The 14735-nt window shown below is 33.4% G+C and overlaps 2 protein-coding genes across 2 annotated transcripts; both read left to right on the top strand.

The window, feature by feature from the left end:
- Positions 1-5064: 5064 nt before the first annotated feature.
- On the top strand, positions 5065-7054 carry LOC108470547 (uncharacterized). Its single transcript, XM_017771898.2, has 2 exons — positions 5065-5571; positions 6027-7054. Exons 1-2 carry the CDS (start codon positions 5228-5230, stop codon positions 6679-6681), a joined length of 999 nt encoding a protein of 332 aa, XP_017627387.1. The 5' UTR covers positions 5065-5227; the 3' UTR covers positions 6682-7054.
- Positions 7055-9236: 2182 nt separating this feature from the next.
- LOC108472635 (uncharacterized) lies at positions 9237-14133 on the top strand. The gene is made up of 5 exons (XM_017774185.2): positions 9237-9574; positions 9728-9876; positions 10085-10246; positions 12784-12899; positions 13728-14133. Exons 1-5 carry the CDS (start codon positions 9355-9357, stop codon positions 13747-13749), a joined length of 669 nt encoding a protein of 222 aa, XP_017629674.1. The 5' UTR covers positions 9237-9354; the 3' UTR covers positions 13750-14133.
- The last annotated feature ends 602 nt before the right edge of the window (positions 14134-14735 follow it).

The following is a 14735-nucleotide window of genomic DNA, read 5'->3' as shown; positions in this document are numbered from 1 at the left end:
ATTTATTTTCCACACGACCTAGCACACGGGCATGTGACTTGGTCTTATGATCTCAATTTGTTCATGAGTTACAAGTAAAAGAGTTACATGGGGTCTAGACATAGGCATTTGTGATCACACGGCCTGCCCACATGGGCATGTCCCATATCCACACAAGTGTGTGACCCCTGTTTAGGACAAAAATTTTCTAAGTTTTGTAAAAATTTGTAAACTCGATTTAGTTCCAAACCACCTCCAATACATGTTATGGGCCTCATAGGCTCGTAATAGGGACATTGTGATTGAATATGAATGGTTTTAATTTGGGCACAAATTTATAACCCGAAATTGTATGCTTGTTCGTGTGATAAGTTCGGTAATGCCTCATACCCTATTTTTCGGTGTTGAATACAAGTAAGGGGTGTTACACCCCATTTTTTTCCTGAAACCCCTTGGCCCAAGACCGCATCTCTAGCATGGTTTGCTTCAAAAAGTTTAGTAGGCCCCATTTGAGTTTCATGGCCCAAGGCAGAGAAACGACCTACACTTGAGCCAACCCCCTGATAAACCATAATATACACATTTTTTACCCCATGCTTGGCATATGTTTGGAAGGTTTATCATAAGATTTAATGAATTTGATGCTCCTAATCCTTTATCCATACCTTTAACCTAAGCCCCATTACAACCTTGTTAAAGACCTTTTTATTTGTGTATCATCTCATTTATAATGGTGGAGATTTGATTTTCATGCAAGCCTATGGTAATAACTTCTCATGTTTGACTATTGAGTGCTTAATTATTGAATCTTAAACACTTTTAGTGAATTGAGTGAATCTTTAGTGAGGATGTCAACTCTTATCGATTTGGAATTAAAGATAATTATTTAGATAAAGGGGAGATACCTATGATTTTATGATTAAAGTGCTCAACTTGGATTGTTTGAAACTTTGATGTTCTTTTAGTTGAATTCTCAATGTATGATTATTTGTGGATTATTTCGAAACATTATTGATGAGAATTATAGAATTAATTTTAATCGTAAGTTGAGGATTTTGCTTAAAAACAAGCAAATGTTTAAGTGTGGGGATATTTGATAAACCATAATAAATACATATTTTTACCCTATATTTGGCATATGTTTGGAAGGTTTATCATAAGATTTAATGAATTTGATGCTCCTAATCCTTTAATTTCATGTTTTATACTCAGGTGAGCATAAGAAGGTGAAAAGAGCAAGAAATTGGCCAAAAATAGACAAAATGGGCTTATCTCAGTATTTCACATGGCCTAGGCACTTTCACACTGGTAAACCACACGCCCGTATGGCATGGTCTTGTCGACTAAAAACCAACTTAGAATTACACACGGCTTAACCACCTTCACACGGGTGTGGCACATGGTCGTGTCCTTGTCAAGCCTAAGTCTAATTCTACTTGAAAAAGGCTAATTTGGAGGGTTTGGAAGCATTCCAAAGTCTATATAAACACCCTAGAAGAAGATCAAAAGGGGGGACGGAGAGTAGAAAGTAGAAAATACTCGAAGATAGCCATCAGAATTAGCTCGGAAGCAGGATCTACTTCAGGTCTGAATATCACCATTCAATTTTCTTAGAAGTTCTTTGGTTTTTTTTAATTTTATGTTTTGTTGTTTTCCCACTTTTGAGATGTTTTCCCCTATCATTATGAACTAAACTCCTTAAATACCTAGGGGAGATGAAGCCTAAGATAGATTTTATTACTATTTGAATTATGTGATAAATACTTGTTCTTATTCTTAATTGTGAGTTTTAATCCTTGTTTTAATATTTCAGGATATTAATTCAGGTTTTGATGTGCTTATCCAGAGAAGCAAAAGTCATTGTTTAAGAGTAGACCCCCCATGATTAAGCGGAGTTGTATGCAATCCTAGAGATAGGATGACATAAATCTATCGGATTAGAGTCAAATCTAATAAGGGAATCCATAGATCTAGTTAATGCGACAATAAGGGGTTTTAATTAGAAAGATATTTCAGTTAATCAACCTAGAGTCAGTTTTTTTTAGTCTCGAGAGAGATAATAACATAAATCAGGGATTTCTACGGATTAAGTCAAGTGAATAAATCGTCTAATTCAGAAGCAATAAGTGAAGTCAAGGTAGATTCTTCCTTGGGTATTGTCTTCTCCATCGGTTTTCCAAAAGTATTTTTTAACTTTCATCTCTGTCATATTTTCAGTTAATTAGATAATTAGTCTTAGTTTAAAAACATCCCTTAAATTCTTAGGCTAGATAATAAAAAAGATAGTAATTACTAGTACTTTTAGTCCTTGTGGATACGAGATTTCTGGTCTCACCATAACTATGCTACTGTTCGATAGGTGCGCTTGCCTCAGTCAAGTTTTTAGTTAGTTTAGAGACCATCACCCCCAAAGTCTCATCCATATTATCTTTAACCCTAGCCCTCCTATCCATCAAATCCCCATTTCCATCTTCCACAACCGTAGCAACCAATAACCCCCACCAGTTTCACTCTTCTTCAATTCCCTTTCTTTCTCCACGATTAACTCTGAGAACCTTGAACCCCAAGATTCTTTCGTTGTTTTCAATTGATCCTTTGCCTTTGCATCTCTCTGACCATGGCGAGATTTTCTCTCCGCCATCATCCATGGCGCAAATGCCATTTCCCTTGCGCCTACACTTCCGACACCTTTTTCACCAGAGTTACTGGCTTCCACCATCCTTTCACTCTCTTGGTTCCGATCAACAACCCCAAAGGTACACATTTCCTTCACATGGCCATACCGGCCATAAAAGAAAAAAAAGGTCGAGAGTGCTTCATATTCCACATGTTGCACAGCTCCATCCACCATGATCTGCAAAACCAATGGCTTATCATGGTTAAGGAAAACAACCATACAGGCAAAGCGGGCCATGTTTCCACTATCTATTTACAGATCTAGTTTAACCACCGAACCAATTAGACTTCCAATAGCTTCGAGAATTCGTTTCTTGTACATGAAACTCGGGAGGCCCAATAGCTTAATCCAAACCATCACCAAACTTGGGTACGGTTGACTAAGATAGAAATCTGTAGTCCAGGGTTGCACGGTCAGATACTAACCATAGATAATCCAAGGTCCCTTAGTTAAAACCCTAACGTGGTCTTCACTACATTGAATCCTAGCCAAAAAATAGCCATTGTCTATATCCATTAATTGAAAAGGCTTTTCTAGTTTCCAAAGACTACTAACCCAATTGAAAAGCACAGCTTAACCAATGCTGTACCCCAAAAGTTTCAGGACAACCGTCTTTTCCTTATCTTTAATAAGGATTTGTTTAATACGATTTGAAAAGTCTATGGATGAGATGTCATTAACAAAATATCTTCTCACATCATCTTCCAAAAGTTCAAAATTCCCTTCACTTTCACCAGTAGAACCACCACTTATCTTACCAGGATTGGATGAACCAACACCCAAAAGTTTTTCCTTCCAGGACGGGATCAAAGACGGAGCCTGAGTCTGATCAAGATCTATTGCAATGTCCGAAACCAACTCTCTGGATTCCTCTTTAAACCTTACTTTTTTAGTATTCCGATCTTCAAGTGATCGAGATTCTTCAATATCATCGACTGGAGCACTCATTCTTTAACCTAATTGTTTAAGAATTAAAAGTTTATAATTTATTTAATAAGTCCAAACTAATAACTCCAGTAAAAAAATTATCATTTTAACAACAATAACTAATCACATTATCAGTTTTGACTTATTAATAGCATTATAAAAATAAAAGACCAAATCATGTTAAATTAAGTAGAAGCATTGAATTTGAAATTTTAACATAATAGAGGAACTAAAACCAAAATTAGACCGCAACTAGTAAATATTTGTAAAAAAAGTGAATAGGACGAGGAGAATATTGTAATTTGAATGGGTTAAATTGTGGAGTCTCCCGCATCCTTGTATAAGGAACTAGGAACATTGAATCTTTGCACAACCCCGACAACAATATTTTCTAATAACAAATACTTCACCGAAAATAGGATTAGGCTTAATTCACTATTTGGCACTTGTAGTATACTTTTTTTTATACTTTGATATTTAAATTTTTGTGTGTCTTAATTTGGTACTTGAAGTATTAATTTTCTCTATTCTTGGTCCATTTTGTAATGGTTATTTAAAAAAAATCTATTATGCCACTTTGGCCAATGGAAAAGTTCCACATGGCTTTTTTTACCAATAAAAAAAATGTCACATAGCAATTAGATTTATTTAAATAAAATTATTAAATTTAAATTAAAATATAAAATTAAAATATTAAATATTTGAATATTAAAAAATTATTGGCTTTGACTGTTCGTTGATCAATGTTGACCACCATTGACCAATGTTGACCAACTGTTGATCGGGCATTGATCGACCACTTGGTGCTATTAGAATATGCTACATGTCTTTTTTTTTAAATTTTAAAATTATATATTATATTGATTAAAATGTAAAAAACATATATAATATATACAAAAATTAAAAAATATTTAAATTTTTATTAAATTCTAAAATATATAATTATAAATTTTAAAAGTCAAAATAATATATAAAAATTAAAATTGTTATAAAAATTAAAAAATTAATTTTCAAGTAATTGAAAAAAAACCCTTAGAAATTTAAATACTTTTTAGAATTTTATAAAAAAATCTTTAAACTTTTTTAAAAATATTTTTATAATTTTTATATTTTTTGTAATAATATTATTAATTTCAACTAATTTTTGAATTATCGTATTTTTTGTAAATTTTATTTTTATATATAATTTTCTGAATTTTTATATATATTTTTTATTTTTTATATTTTAATGTGTGTATACATTTAATAAAATAATTTTTTTTACATAAAGCCATCACATGGTTATTTGTGATTAACTATCAGATTTTTTAATATTTGTAAAAATGGACTCGAATTTATAAGGGACACATATTTTAAGTACCTAATTGAGAAGTGATTGATATTTTAGGTATCAAATTGAGAAAAAAAACTTTAGATAAAAAAAAATGAATTTACTTTAGGCCAAATCATGAATTAAGCCATAGGATTATTGTCAGAAGAATAAAAGGAAAGTAAAGGAGTTGGGAAAACGACGTCGATTTAACTTCACCATCAAAACGACACTGTCTTCGACCTCGACAACAACCGTCTTCCACTTTAAACAAATAAAATAAGGGGAAAAAAATCTCCAATCTCCAGAAACTGTCAGTGGAGGAGAAATCGCAAATGGCGTCATCGTCGCAAAAAGGAGTAGTGATAACAATTCCAGTTCTAGTTCTCTCTGTCTCTGCCGCCGCTATCTTCTTATTTTTCCTCTTATCTTCCCTCTCTTCTTCTCCTTGCACTTGCCCTCCCTCGACACCCGATTCCACCTTTACCACCACCGCCGCCGTCGTAACCGGTGGTAAAGTGGTGGAGGAAGTTGTAGATCGGAGAATTTCAGTGAGCAGAGATGATATAGAGTGGGTGAAAGATCAGATCCGAGCTAATGGGTTACATATGCAAGATAATGTGCTTCGTAAAGGGATCAATCCTCGCACTCGGGCTCAGCAATTGGAAGATCTCAACAAGTAAATCTCGAACTGATTCATTTTCTTTTCAAGCTTCCGATTTTCAGTTGCTGTATCTGTTATGTTTTTTTCTCTCAAAATAAGCTGAAATAGATAACATGGATGGATTAACAAAGGATATTAACTGAAACAGTAGTGAATGTAAATTTACTTAAAATAAAGTTCAATTAATTTTTATTTGTTTAGATTGCAAAATGAATAACAATTAGAGAAATAAGAAAATCGACATTTTTACAGCAATTAAGTTCTGGTTCCTGTTTTATTTACAAAGGTATTGTTACTCAAATGTTTGCTTTTGGGAGTCGAAAGCAGTTCAAAATTTAGTTTAGCATTTTGTGAATTAAAATTTGATGATTTTATTCTATTAATCGAACAATTACTATATTTGGATTTTAGTGTCTGTGTTCGTGTGTGTGTTTTTTCAAATTAGTGATCAAATTTTCTGCAATGTTCAGCTTTAAGGGTATTTCACACTATGAAGGATCTGAGGCTAACAACCACACTGCTCTTCCATGCCCGGGTGAGCTTCTTGTTGAGGAGCACCATAGTAATTATGGGGAGCCATGGGCTGGAGGTCGGGATGTCTTTGAGTTCCTTGCTGAATCTAGCCATCTAACGGCTAATTCCCGTGTACTCGAGATCGGCTGTGGAACACTTCGTGTGGGATTGCATTTTATCCGGTATCTTAAACCAGAGCATTTCCATTGTCTTGAAAGGGACGAGCTTTCTTTAATGGCTGCATTTAGGTATGAGCTTCCTTCACAAGGGCTTTTACATAAGAGACCTTTAATTGTTCGTGGGGAGGATATGGATTTTGCAAAGTTTGGATCCGATGTTATGTATGATTTGATATATGCTAGTGCTGTTTTTCTTCATATGCCGGATAAGCTTGTGTGGGTTGGACTTGAGAGGTTGGTGAGTAGGTTGAAGCCTTACGATGGGCGCATATTTGTTTCGCATAACATAAAATTTTGTTCACGATTGGGAGGGGATGAATGCACAAAAAGGCTTGGGAGTTTAGGGCTTGAGTATCTTGGGAAGCATACACATGACAGTTTACTCTTTAATCACTATGAGATTTGGTTCGAGTTTAGGCGGTCTAAAGCTTAGAGGGTCCGATATTATTTCTGGGACTTGTTATTTGCAATTCAAGAAGCCAGAAGTGAAGATACAGATGATGCATACGGGCTCATTGATCAATTCCACAATTCTCTTGGAAGGTTAAGGCTGTTGTACCATTGATCAATGGATATGAAAGTGAAGGGGGGCTTTAATCTCTAAGAGATTTTTGTTTGAATAGATGATCTGTTTGTGCTGTAACATTAATGTAGTTATTCAAGCTGAATAGAACAGTTCGAAAACTAAAGCTTTCTTGCACTTCAATGGCTGTCAATTGATGTGGTAGGTTGGCTAGTTGGAATTTGAACATTTGTTGCTAAGCAATTTTCTGTGTGAATTGATACATAGTTCCCTATGGTAAAAATTATTTGAACAATTTCATCAGTTTGTTTATTCATTCCAATATAACTATTTAAAAACAAATGAAGACTCCATTTCTTGTCATTTTTTTCAATAATACATTCTCCTTTTACCCAAATTTGGTCAATATTGTCAGATCCACTCTCCATTGTTGCATATCCTGATTATGAATTTAAAAACAAAGTCTGGGAGGATTGATTTGTTGGGAGATTAGGAAAGCAAGGAATCTGGCAACATGCGCCGAGGGGCTTTTATCAAATCAATTTAAAGGAAGGTTTGGGTACCCTTGTACGATATCACTTGGGACGTGTAATAGGGGAGACCAATGCGCTAGAGAATGCTAGCTCAATTCTAGTGGCTGAATAGTGAATCCTTAGCGACTAGGCTTGGTTCTAAATTGATTGCGCAAAATGGTTGAGAGAAAGTTATCAAACGAATCGGATGATCGAAGCATCATTCACAATTTGGTTCTAACTTGTCTCACTGGTTACAACTTTAGTTTGGCAAATTGTATAGCCTTAAAAAGAAAAATACTTTCAAATATATATTTTTAACTCGAGAATGAAGTGATTATCTCAAATTTAGCGATATAGATTAAGTTACATCAACGAATGAGATTAGTGCTTATTTATAAGATGAGAGTTTTGAAAGATTTAAGCTATATATATTTTTATTTTTAGGATTTACAATAATTTTCCTAGTAAAAATGTAAGTTACCAGAGTATATATTTTAACTAGGAACCAAATACATGAGTCTTGAGTTTCTTTCAAATAATAAGTCAATTTTGTCAGGCCAAATGACTCAAAGGAAACATAAATGGTCTAAAATGTGTATATCAATTATAGGCTCATTCGCGTTGTCCATGACATTTGGACAAAGAATCTTAAATTTTTGAGATTTTTAAAATATTAACATTATAGAATTTATCAATTCTAAAGGTAAGAATTGTAATTGCTTTGTTAGGATAAATAATTGATTTAGAAAAAATAAAGTTGATGAAATTTTACAAATAAAAGAATAATTATAAAAAAGAATAATTATATTAATAATAAATAATATAAAAAGATCCAATATAGATATTCTTATATTTGTAAAAATTTATAAATAGTTTTAATAAAATAAAATTTTAAATGTATATTATATTAAATAAAAATAAATTTTGAAGTTTAAGTTTTTATCTTATCCTTTAAAAAAATTGTACTAAAAGAAACATTTTCTAATCTTTCTATAACTTTTATTAATTTTTATTTTTATCATTTTTCACCACATGTTACGATGTGTTGGGACACGTGATGCTTTAATTGAAAAAAATTGGGAGTCATTAACTTCAACAGTCAACAGCTAAAGTTAAAGGTTAAAGGAATTTTTTGATGTATTTTATGATTTTTATAAAATTTTACATTTTTTTTACAATTTTTATAATTTTTCAAAGTTTTAATATTTTTTATTAAATATAATAATTTTTATTGATTTTTATTTTTTACCGCATGTCACATCGTGATTATGACCCACGATGGTTTTAATTAAAAAGATTAGAGACAATTAATTTTAATGGTCAACTGTTAAAGTTAACAGTAAAATAGTCTCTTTTTTTATGCATTTTGTTATGCATTTTGAAAATAGAAATACACAATTGAATGCAAAAAAAAAAAAGGAAAAAAAAGGGCTTAATTGCTTTGTTTGAAAAGATTTGAGGGCCTTTTAAAGTATTTTAAAAGTTCAAGTATCTAATTGAGTGAAAAAAAAATAATGGCTTAATTGTTTTTTTTTTTAAATAATGACTTTTACAACTTTAATTCTTTTTTAAAATTATATTTTTCAGTTTTTCAAAATATTTAATAATTTTAAAATCCTGAAAATTCTATTTATTTTAAAATTTTTAAAATTCAAAAGCTTGAATTTTTTTTAAAGATTTTTCATGATTTTTTAAATAGGGGAATTACCCGATTTTGTTACGTGGCATAATCCTGATATGTCATGTAACGAAAGTAATGGAAGTCAAGGGATTACACAGAAATTGATTTTTTGAGTCGTAATTGATATCTTATATTCGATTAAGGGCTCAACTAAATGTTATTTTCGATTGAGGGTTTAATTGATTATTAAATTATTTTACAGGGACTTTTTTATATATTAAGAATTAAACTTCTAACTCTACTAAAGTAATCCAAAATTTATTTTACTCAGAACGCAGTGTTTCAGCGACTATAAGAGTTAAAATAAAGGATCAAGAGCATCTATGTCGTCTATTTCATTGATAAACCTGGGAAACTTGGCAGAACTTCCCACTTTTTCCATAGACAATGCTTTCTTCTAGATTCGTAAACAGCATTTCCAAGAGAAACTTCATTTCTTCTGGATACAGTTACCCCGAACGTCACTTGATTTTATCACAGCATTGTCCGATCTTCACCACGTCACCTGTCCACTCCTCATGGATGGACTCGATCAAAGAGGTCTTCACCGGCAAGAAGACCTCTCCAGATGATCATGTAACCAGTGCCGAATCCTTCACTCTCCTCCGTGAGTCATCTCCTGACCATCACTTTCACTTTAGCTCATTTACCTGGGTTTCATTTAGTTGTAGTTCCCTTTTTTTTACTACTATTAATTCACATTTTTGTTTTTGAAATTTTAAAATTAATTTGATAATACTACTTAATGTTATTACTTTAGGATTTGCCGATGAACTGGAGAATGCTAGAAATGTAGGGAAATTTAAGCAATACATAGTTGGTAGAACCAGCGAGGCTACGTTTGAGGATGTTTTTGAGAAAAAATTAGCCATCGTTAGGTATCTTGGAGGTTGTGAGCCGACCGGCGAGGTTGTTTTCTAGTTTTCCTCTCAAATTTATTTTTATGAATTTTCTTCTTTTTTTTTGCTTTATTATATTATGTTAAATGTGTTCTCAGTTGAGTGGCGAATTTGTTGGTTGTTATTGATGCTGATTTTATTTACGTTTATGGTTGGAGCCCTGCGGGTGAATTCGCTGATTGTGGATTTAGATTTTGACTTCTTTTTTTTTTTTTTAGAATCTCCAACTGAGTCAAAAGAAAGAAGCTGCAAAACAATGTGATTGTACTTTATTAGATGTTGAGAATGCTCTTGCGAAGTTCACATGGGCTAAAGAAGTTCATAAGAAGATGGTTCAGCTGAAAGAGGAAGGCAAACCGATGCCAAAGAACTTTGCTGAGGTAGGTTCACCAGTGGTTTTTTTCAGTTATGTTTTTGCTGATCATTTGTTGGATGATTAAAATGTATGAGCTAGTGTCTTTATGCTTATCGCTCAATTTGTCTGATCTTAAATTCTCTAAGTTAATGTATCTTTTTCTTTTGGCTGCTGCTCGGTGAATATGACGTTGAATGTAGGATGAGCTATTTGAAAGATAAGTAAGATATTTGTCTAAGAGGGTAGGGGAGTTGGTTATGCATATTATCTGAATCAAAATGATGATTTTACATCTTGTTATTCAGACTATAGTTTGAGTGTCTGATATATATGTTTGACACGGGTGTGTTATGTTCATTTTTTGTCAAAGTTTTTTCATGTATTTGGAGGATTTCTAGAGGATTATATCCCTATATTCGTTCTGGTCCCAGACTTGCATCAAACATGGATGCATATAGGAAAAGAAAGAGTCGAACTAACATAGAGTTACTGATGGTTGAAGCATTAAATCTGTCTTCATACACTGAAGTTTTTAAGGATGTTTGGTCTGCTGATCTGCATTATTCCTTTTTGGTTCAATGCCAGATTGCTTAAAAGACTGAGATGTCTGCCTTCATTCATCTTCAGTTGCTGAAATTCGCATTTGAGTTCGGATGAATGTGATATGGACACTTTAATTGCAATAGGAGTTTTTAGTTTTATTTATTTATTTATTATATCAGGTTTTACTAAGAGTTTTAGTTTTACTATATTAGGTTTTTGTTTCCTTCATAAACTCGAAGTTAGGAATTCTATTTTATGTCAATTAGGACTCTTTCATTTGTTATTAACAGTCTATAAAAGGCTGCCAATATGAAATAAAGAGGTAAGCAATTATTCTATCAAAAGAAAAGTTATTTTGAGAGGGGGTTCAGTCAAGGACGAATCTGCCTTTTGAGTAACCATAGGTCGAAGCAAAAATTCTTTCTCGTCTAGACCTGTGACTAGATCCTACGCCAAGGCGCATAACAACTTGGTATCGGAGCCAGCTGTCATGGGTGACGAAAAAACTTTGACAGCCAAGCTGGAGGCATTCATGGAACAAATGGCTACAAAGCAGCAAGCATTAGAGGAGCAGGTGGCGATGTTATCTCTTTCGGTTCAAAAGACAACGAAAGGGGATTCAGAAAAAAATAATGAAGAGCAAGGCAGCAATGGAGGCAAGAAAAAAAATTCAGATTCGCAACACGGTGGGGCCATGGTGCCACGATACTCTAAGATGGAATTTCCCACTTATGATGGGGTTGGAGATCCTTTAGGATGGTTAAAAAGATGCGAAATTTTTTTTGGCAATCAACGGACCAACGAAGAAGACAAAGTCGACCTAGCTTCATTCCATCTTTTAGGAGAGGCACAATTATGGTTTGATCAAATCAAGAAGAGGAGGCAAATCTGGATTGGGAACGCTCAGAGAGTGTTGTCATATCGGTTTGGGCCACCTATGAGTAATAACCCTTGGGGAACTTGCAAACTTGAGACAAACCGGGACGGTAGAAGAATATCAACGCCAATTTCAATCACTACTTGCTAGGACTATCGATCTTAAACCTCGACAACAAGTAAACCTTTTCTTCTTTGGATTGGTAGAGGAACTTAGAATTGATATTGAGATGCAACAACAGGGAAACCTTGGAGTTGCAATGAATATGGCTCGAGCTTTGGAACGTAAACAAAAAGTTTCTTCCAAGATGTTATCTCAAACCAATCTAAACTGGTCAACTTCCCAAAATACTGACAGCAATTCAATCATTCCAACAACTCAGAACATTGCAAAGGGAGGGGGACAAACAATAGAACCAACAGGGAACAATGGCAAAATAGGTTCTTCTGCACCATTTATTAAGAGATTGACATGGATAGAAATGGCGGAAAGAAGGGCTAAAGGGCTGTGTTATAATTGTGACGAGTCTTATTCCATGGGACACAAATGTAAAAGGTTATTTTGGATAGAAGTACTAGATGTTGAAGGCAAGCAAGATGATGATAAGATAGATGATTTTGGATAAGTTTTGAAGTTTATTTTGAATTTGAGCATGAGGACAAGCTCAATTCCGAGAAGGGGAGTAATGATATGGACACTTTAATTGCAATAGGAGTTTTTAGATTTATTTATTTATTTATTATATCAGGTTTTACTAAGAGTTTTAGTTTTACTATATTAGCTTTTTGTTTCCTTCATAAACTCTAAGTTAGGAATTCTATTTTATGTCAATTAGGACTCTTTCATTTGTTATTAACAGTCTATAAAAGGCTGCCAATATGAAATAAAGAGGTAAGCAATTATTCTATCAAAAGAAACATTATTTTGAGAGGGGGTTCAGTCAAGGACGAATCTGCCTTTTGAGTAACCATAGGTCGAAGCAAGAATTCTTTCTCGTCTAGACCTGTGACTAGATCCTACGCCAAGGCGCATAACAGAATGTTTCTTCCACAGTTTAAAACATCAATGACAAGTATTAGTTTATGCATCTCTCTCTTTCTCCATTGGAAATGTCATTCGTTTTATTTTTTTCTCTTTTGCAGGTGCAAAAGCTAATGGGTTCAACACCATTGGATCTTGCCAAGTTTAACATGGCAAAGAGTGGAGAAATGAGCCGTAATGCTCCTTGTCCATGTGGTTCCAAGAAGAGATACAAAAGGTACTTTGGCACACTATTTCTTTCTCTTTTGGGCTATAAAATTTTAATCGCTAGGCTTTTATAATCAGGGTTTGTCAGAATAGTCACTTAAATCAGAATTATATAATTTATGTATATTTTCTGCTGCTATTTTGAACCTTACCTAGCTGTTTTCAAGCAAACTATATTTCATTGGAAGATGAATTTCTAAAACCTTTTGGATGTTCACTTTTGCTCTCTAGATATGTAAATTTGCCTTTTCCCAGTTAAGTTGTCTTCTCCTCCGCAGCCTTTCTTCTCTTCCAGTCAAGAGGCTCATGTTCACAAATTCTTTCAAAGCAGACATTGTTAAGTGTTCTTTCCTATCAGAGATCAGGCTTTAAGTATGAAATTTGTCTAGCTTTCTTCTTACTCAACAATGATATAAGGCCTAGCTGACTATAGCAACAACGGAGTAGGAAGTTTCAGCATCATATTAATCATATTCTTCCTTATGCTCAAATTATGATCATATATAGTAAGATCAGCCTGAGCAATGTCTTTTTTGATGGATTCTACCCTAACCTGTACCATATTTGTCATGTCCTCCATCTTCTGAAGTTAGTATCCTCCATTAAGTCTCCATATCACTGTATCTACGAATCCGACAATCATTTTATCCTCCACCAGGACTATACTCAAACCTTCCCTGAGATACACTTATTTTTTATCTTAGCTGAACTCATATGTGTATCATATTTGAATGCAACACTCACCATCCAGATTCTGGAATACTTTGTATAAATTCTCACAACTTGTTCTTAAATCTTATTAACATGTGTACTTTCTGATTCTTTTTGTTATGAGAAGGTGCTGTGGCAAGGATCCGTAGATTCAAAGAGAAAAGGGATGAGAAGTGAACCATACACTAATCTTGGGCTTAGCTTTGCACAAATCCTCAATGAACTGATATAAAGCGTCTCCATGCAGTTGCTGATGACATTATTCTACGAATTGCTTGGAAGTTAATGTTCTCAGTTGGATAACTTTGCCTTCGTAGAAAGATTTTGCATAGGGACAGGTGTTCAAATGTGTCCATAGGCTTGGCCGGATCGAAGTTTGAATTTTTTGTTTGCTTATTCATGCTCGGTTGGGTTGTTTCTTTCACTGTTTTTGAAATATTAATATATTTGTTTTATTTTATTGTTACCTGATCAAGCTAGTTTTATAAAGAAATAACATCATTGCAAGTAGAGTTAAGGGAAACTAAATATAAGCCTAAACTTCGAGGCTGCAATAACCCAGCGATCTGTGTTGCTGTGAGTAGCTCATAACCTGGACGCAGTGCTCAAGAGATTTTATGTCCTCAACCACGGTATATTTTTCTAGTGCCGGTGATGTTCCCTTCAAGTAGCACAATTTGTTTATCTTCTTTCATACGAAGTTTCGCTTTGTCAGCTAGTTTCGTTTTGATACTTACATTTTGTTGGGGTCTACTTTAGTATCTAACTTTACAAGGAGGTCTATTTTGACTATGAATTTAGATTCAGTCCAGATTTAATGATGTGGCATAATTTAAAGTGTTACCTCATTAAAATTTTATATTTTTCAAGTTCAACTATTAAAATGCACTTAATTGTCAAGTTTAATTATTAAAGTGGACAAAAAATATACAAGTACCAAAATAAACTTAATTGTCAAGTCCATGTCAAAAAGTACACTAAACCTTTGGGGTAAAATTTAAAATTATACATTAACTTTGATTGGATGTGTAATTGTATACATGAACTATAATTTAGTGAAATTATATACGTGAAACTCTAATTGTGGTTCAAATGTATTCTTAAAATTTTAATTTTAATTTAATTATACACATTT

This window comes from Gossypium arboreum, chromosome 11, assembly GCF_025698485.1.
Source record: "Gossypium arboreum isolate Shixiya-1 chromosome 11, ASM2569848v2, whole genome shotgun sequence".
In the NCBI taxonomy this organism is placed as follows: Eukaryota; Viridiplantae; Streptophyta; class Magnoliopsida; order Malvales; family Malvaceae; genus Gossypium; species Gossypium arboreum.
This window is presented reverse-complemented; position numbering and strand designations above follow the sequence as displayed.

What these genes read in the sequence shown, in the direction of transcription:
- LOC108470547 (XM_017771898.2), top strand. Translation starts at nt 5,228, where the DNA reads ATGGCGTCATCGTCGCAAAAAGGAGTAGTGATAACAATTCCAGTTCTA. An exon ending in CAATTGGAAGATCTCAACAA is followed by an intron (nt 5,572 to 6,026) that starts GTAAATCTCGAA and finishes TGCAATGTTCAG; the next exon opens with CTTTAAGGGTATTTCACACT.
- LOC108472635 (XM_017774185.2), top strand. Translation starts at nt 9,355, where the DNA reads ATGCTTTCTTCTAGATTCGTAAACAGCATTTCCAAGAGAAACTTCATT. An exon ending in TGCCAAAGAACTTTGCTGAG is followed by an intron (nt 10,247 to 12,783) that starts GTAGGTTCACCA and finishes TCTCTTTTGCAG; the next exon opens with GTGCAAAAGCTAATGGGTTC. An exon ending in TCCAAGAAGAGATACAAAAG is followed by an intron (nt 12,900 to 13,727) that starts GTACTTTGGCAC and finishes TGTTATGAGAAG; the next exon opens with GTGCTGTGGCAAGGATCCGT.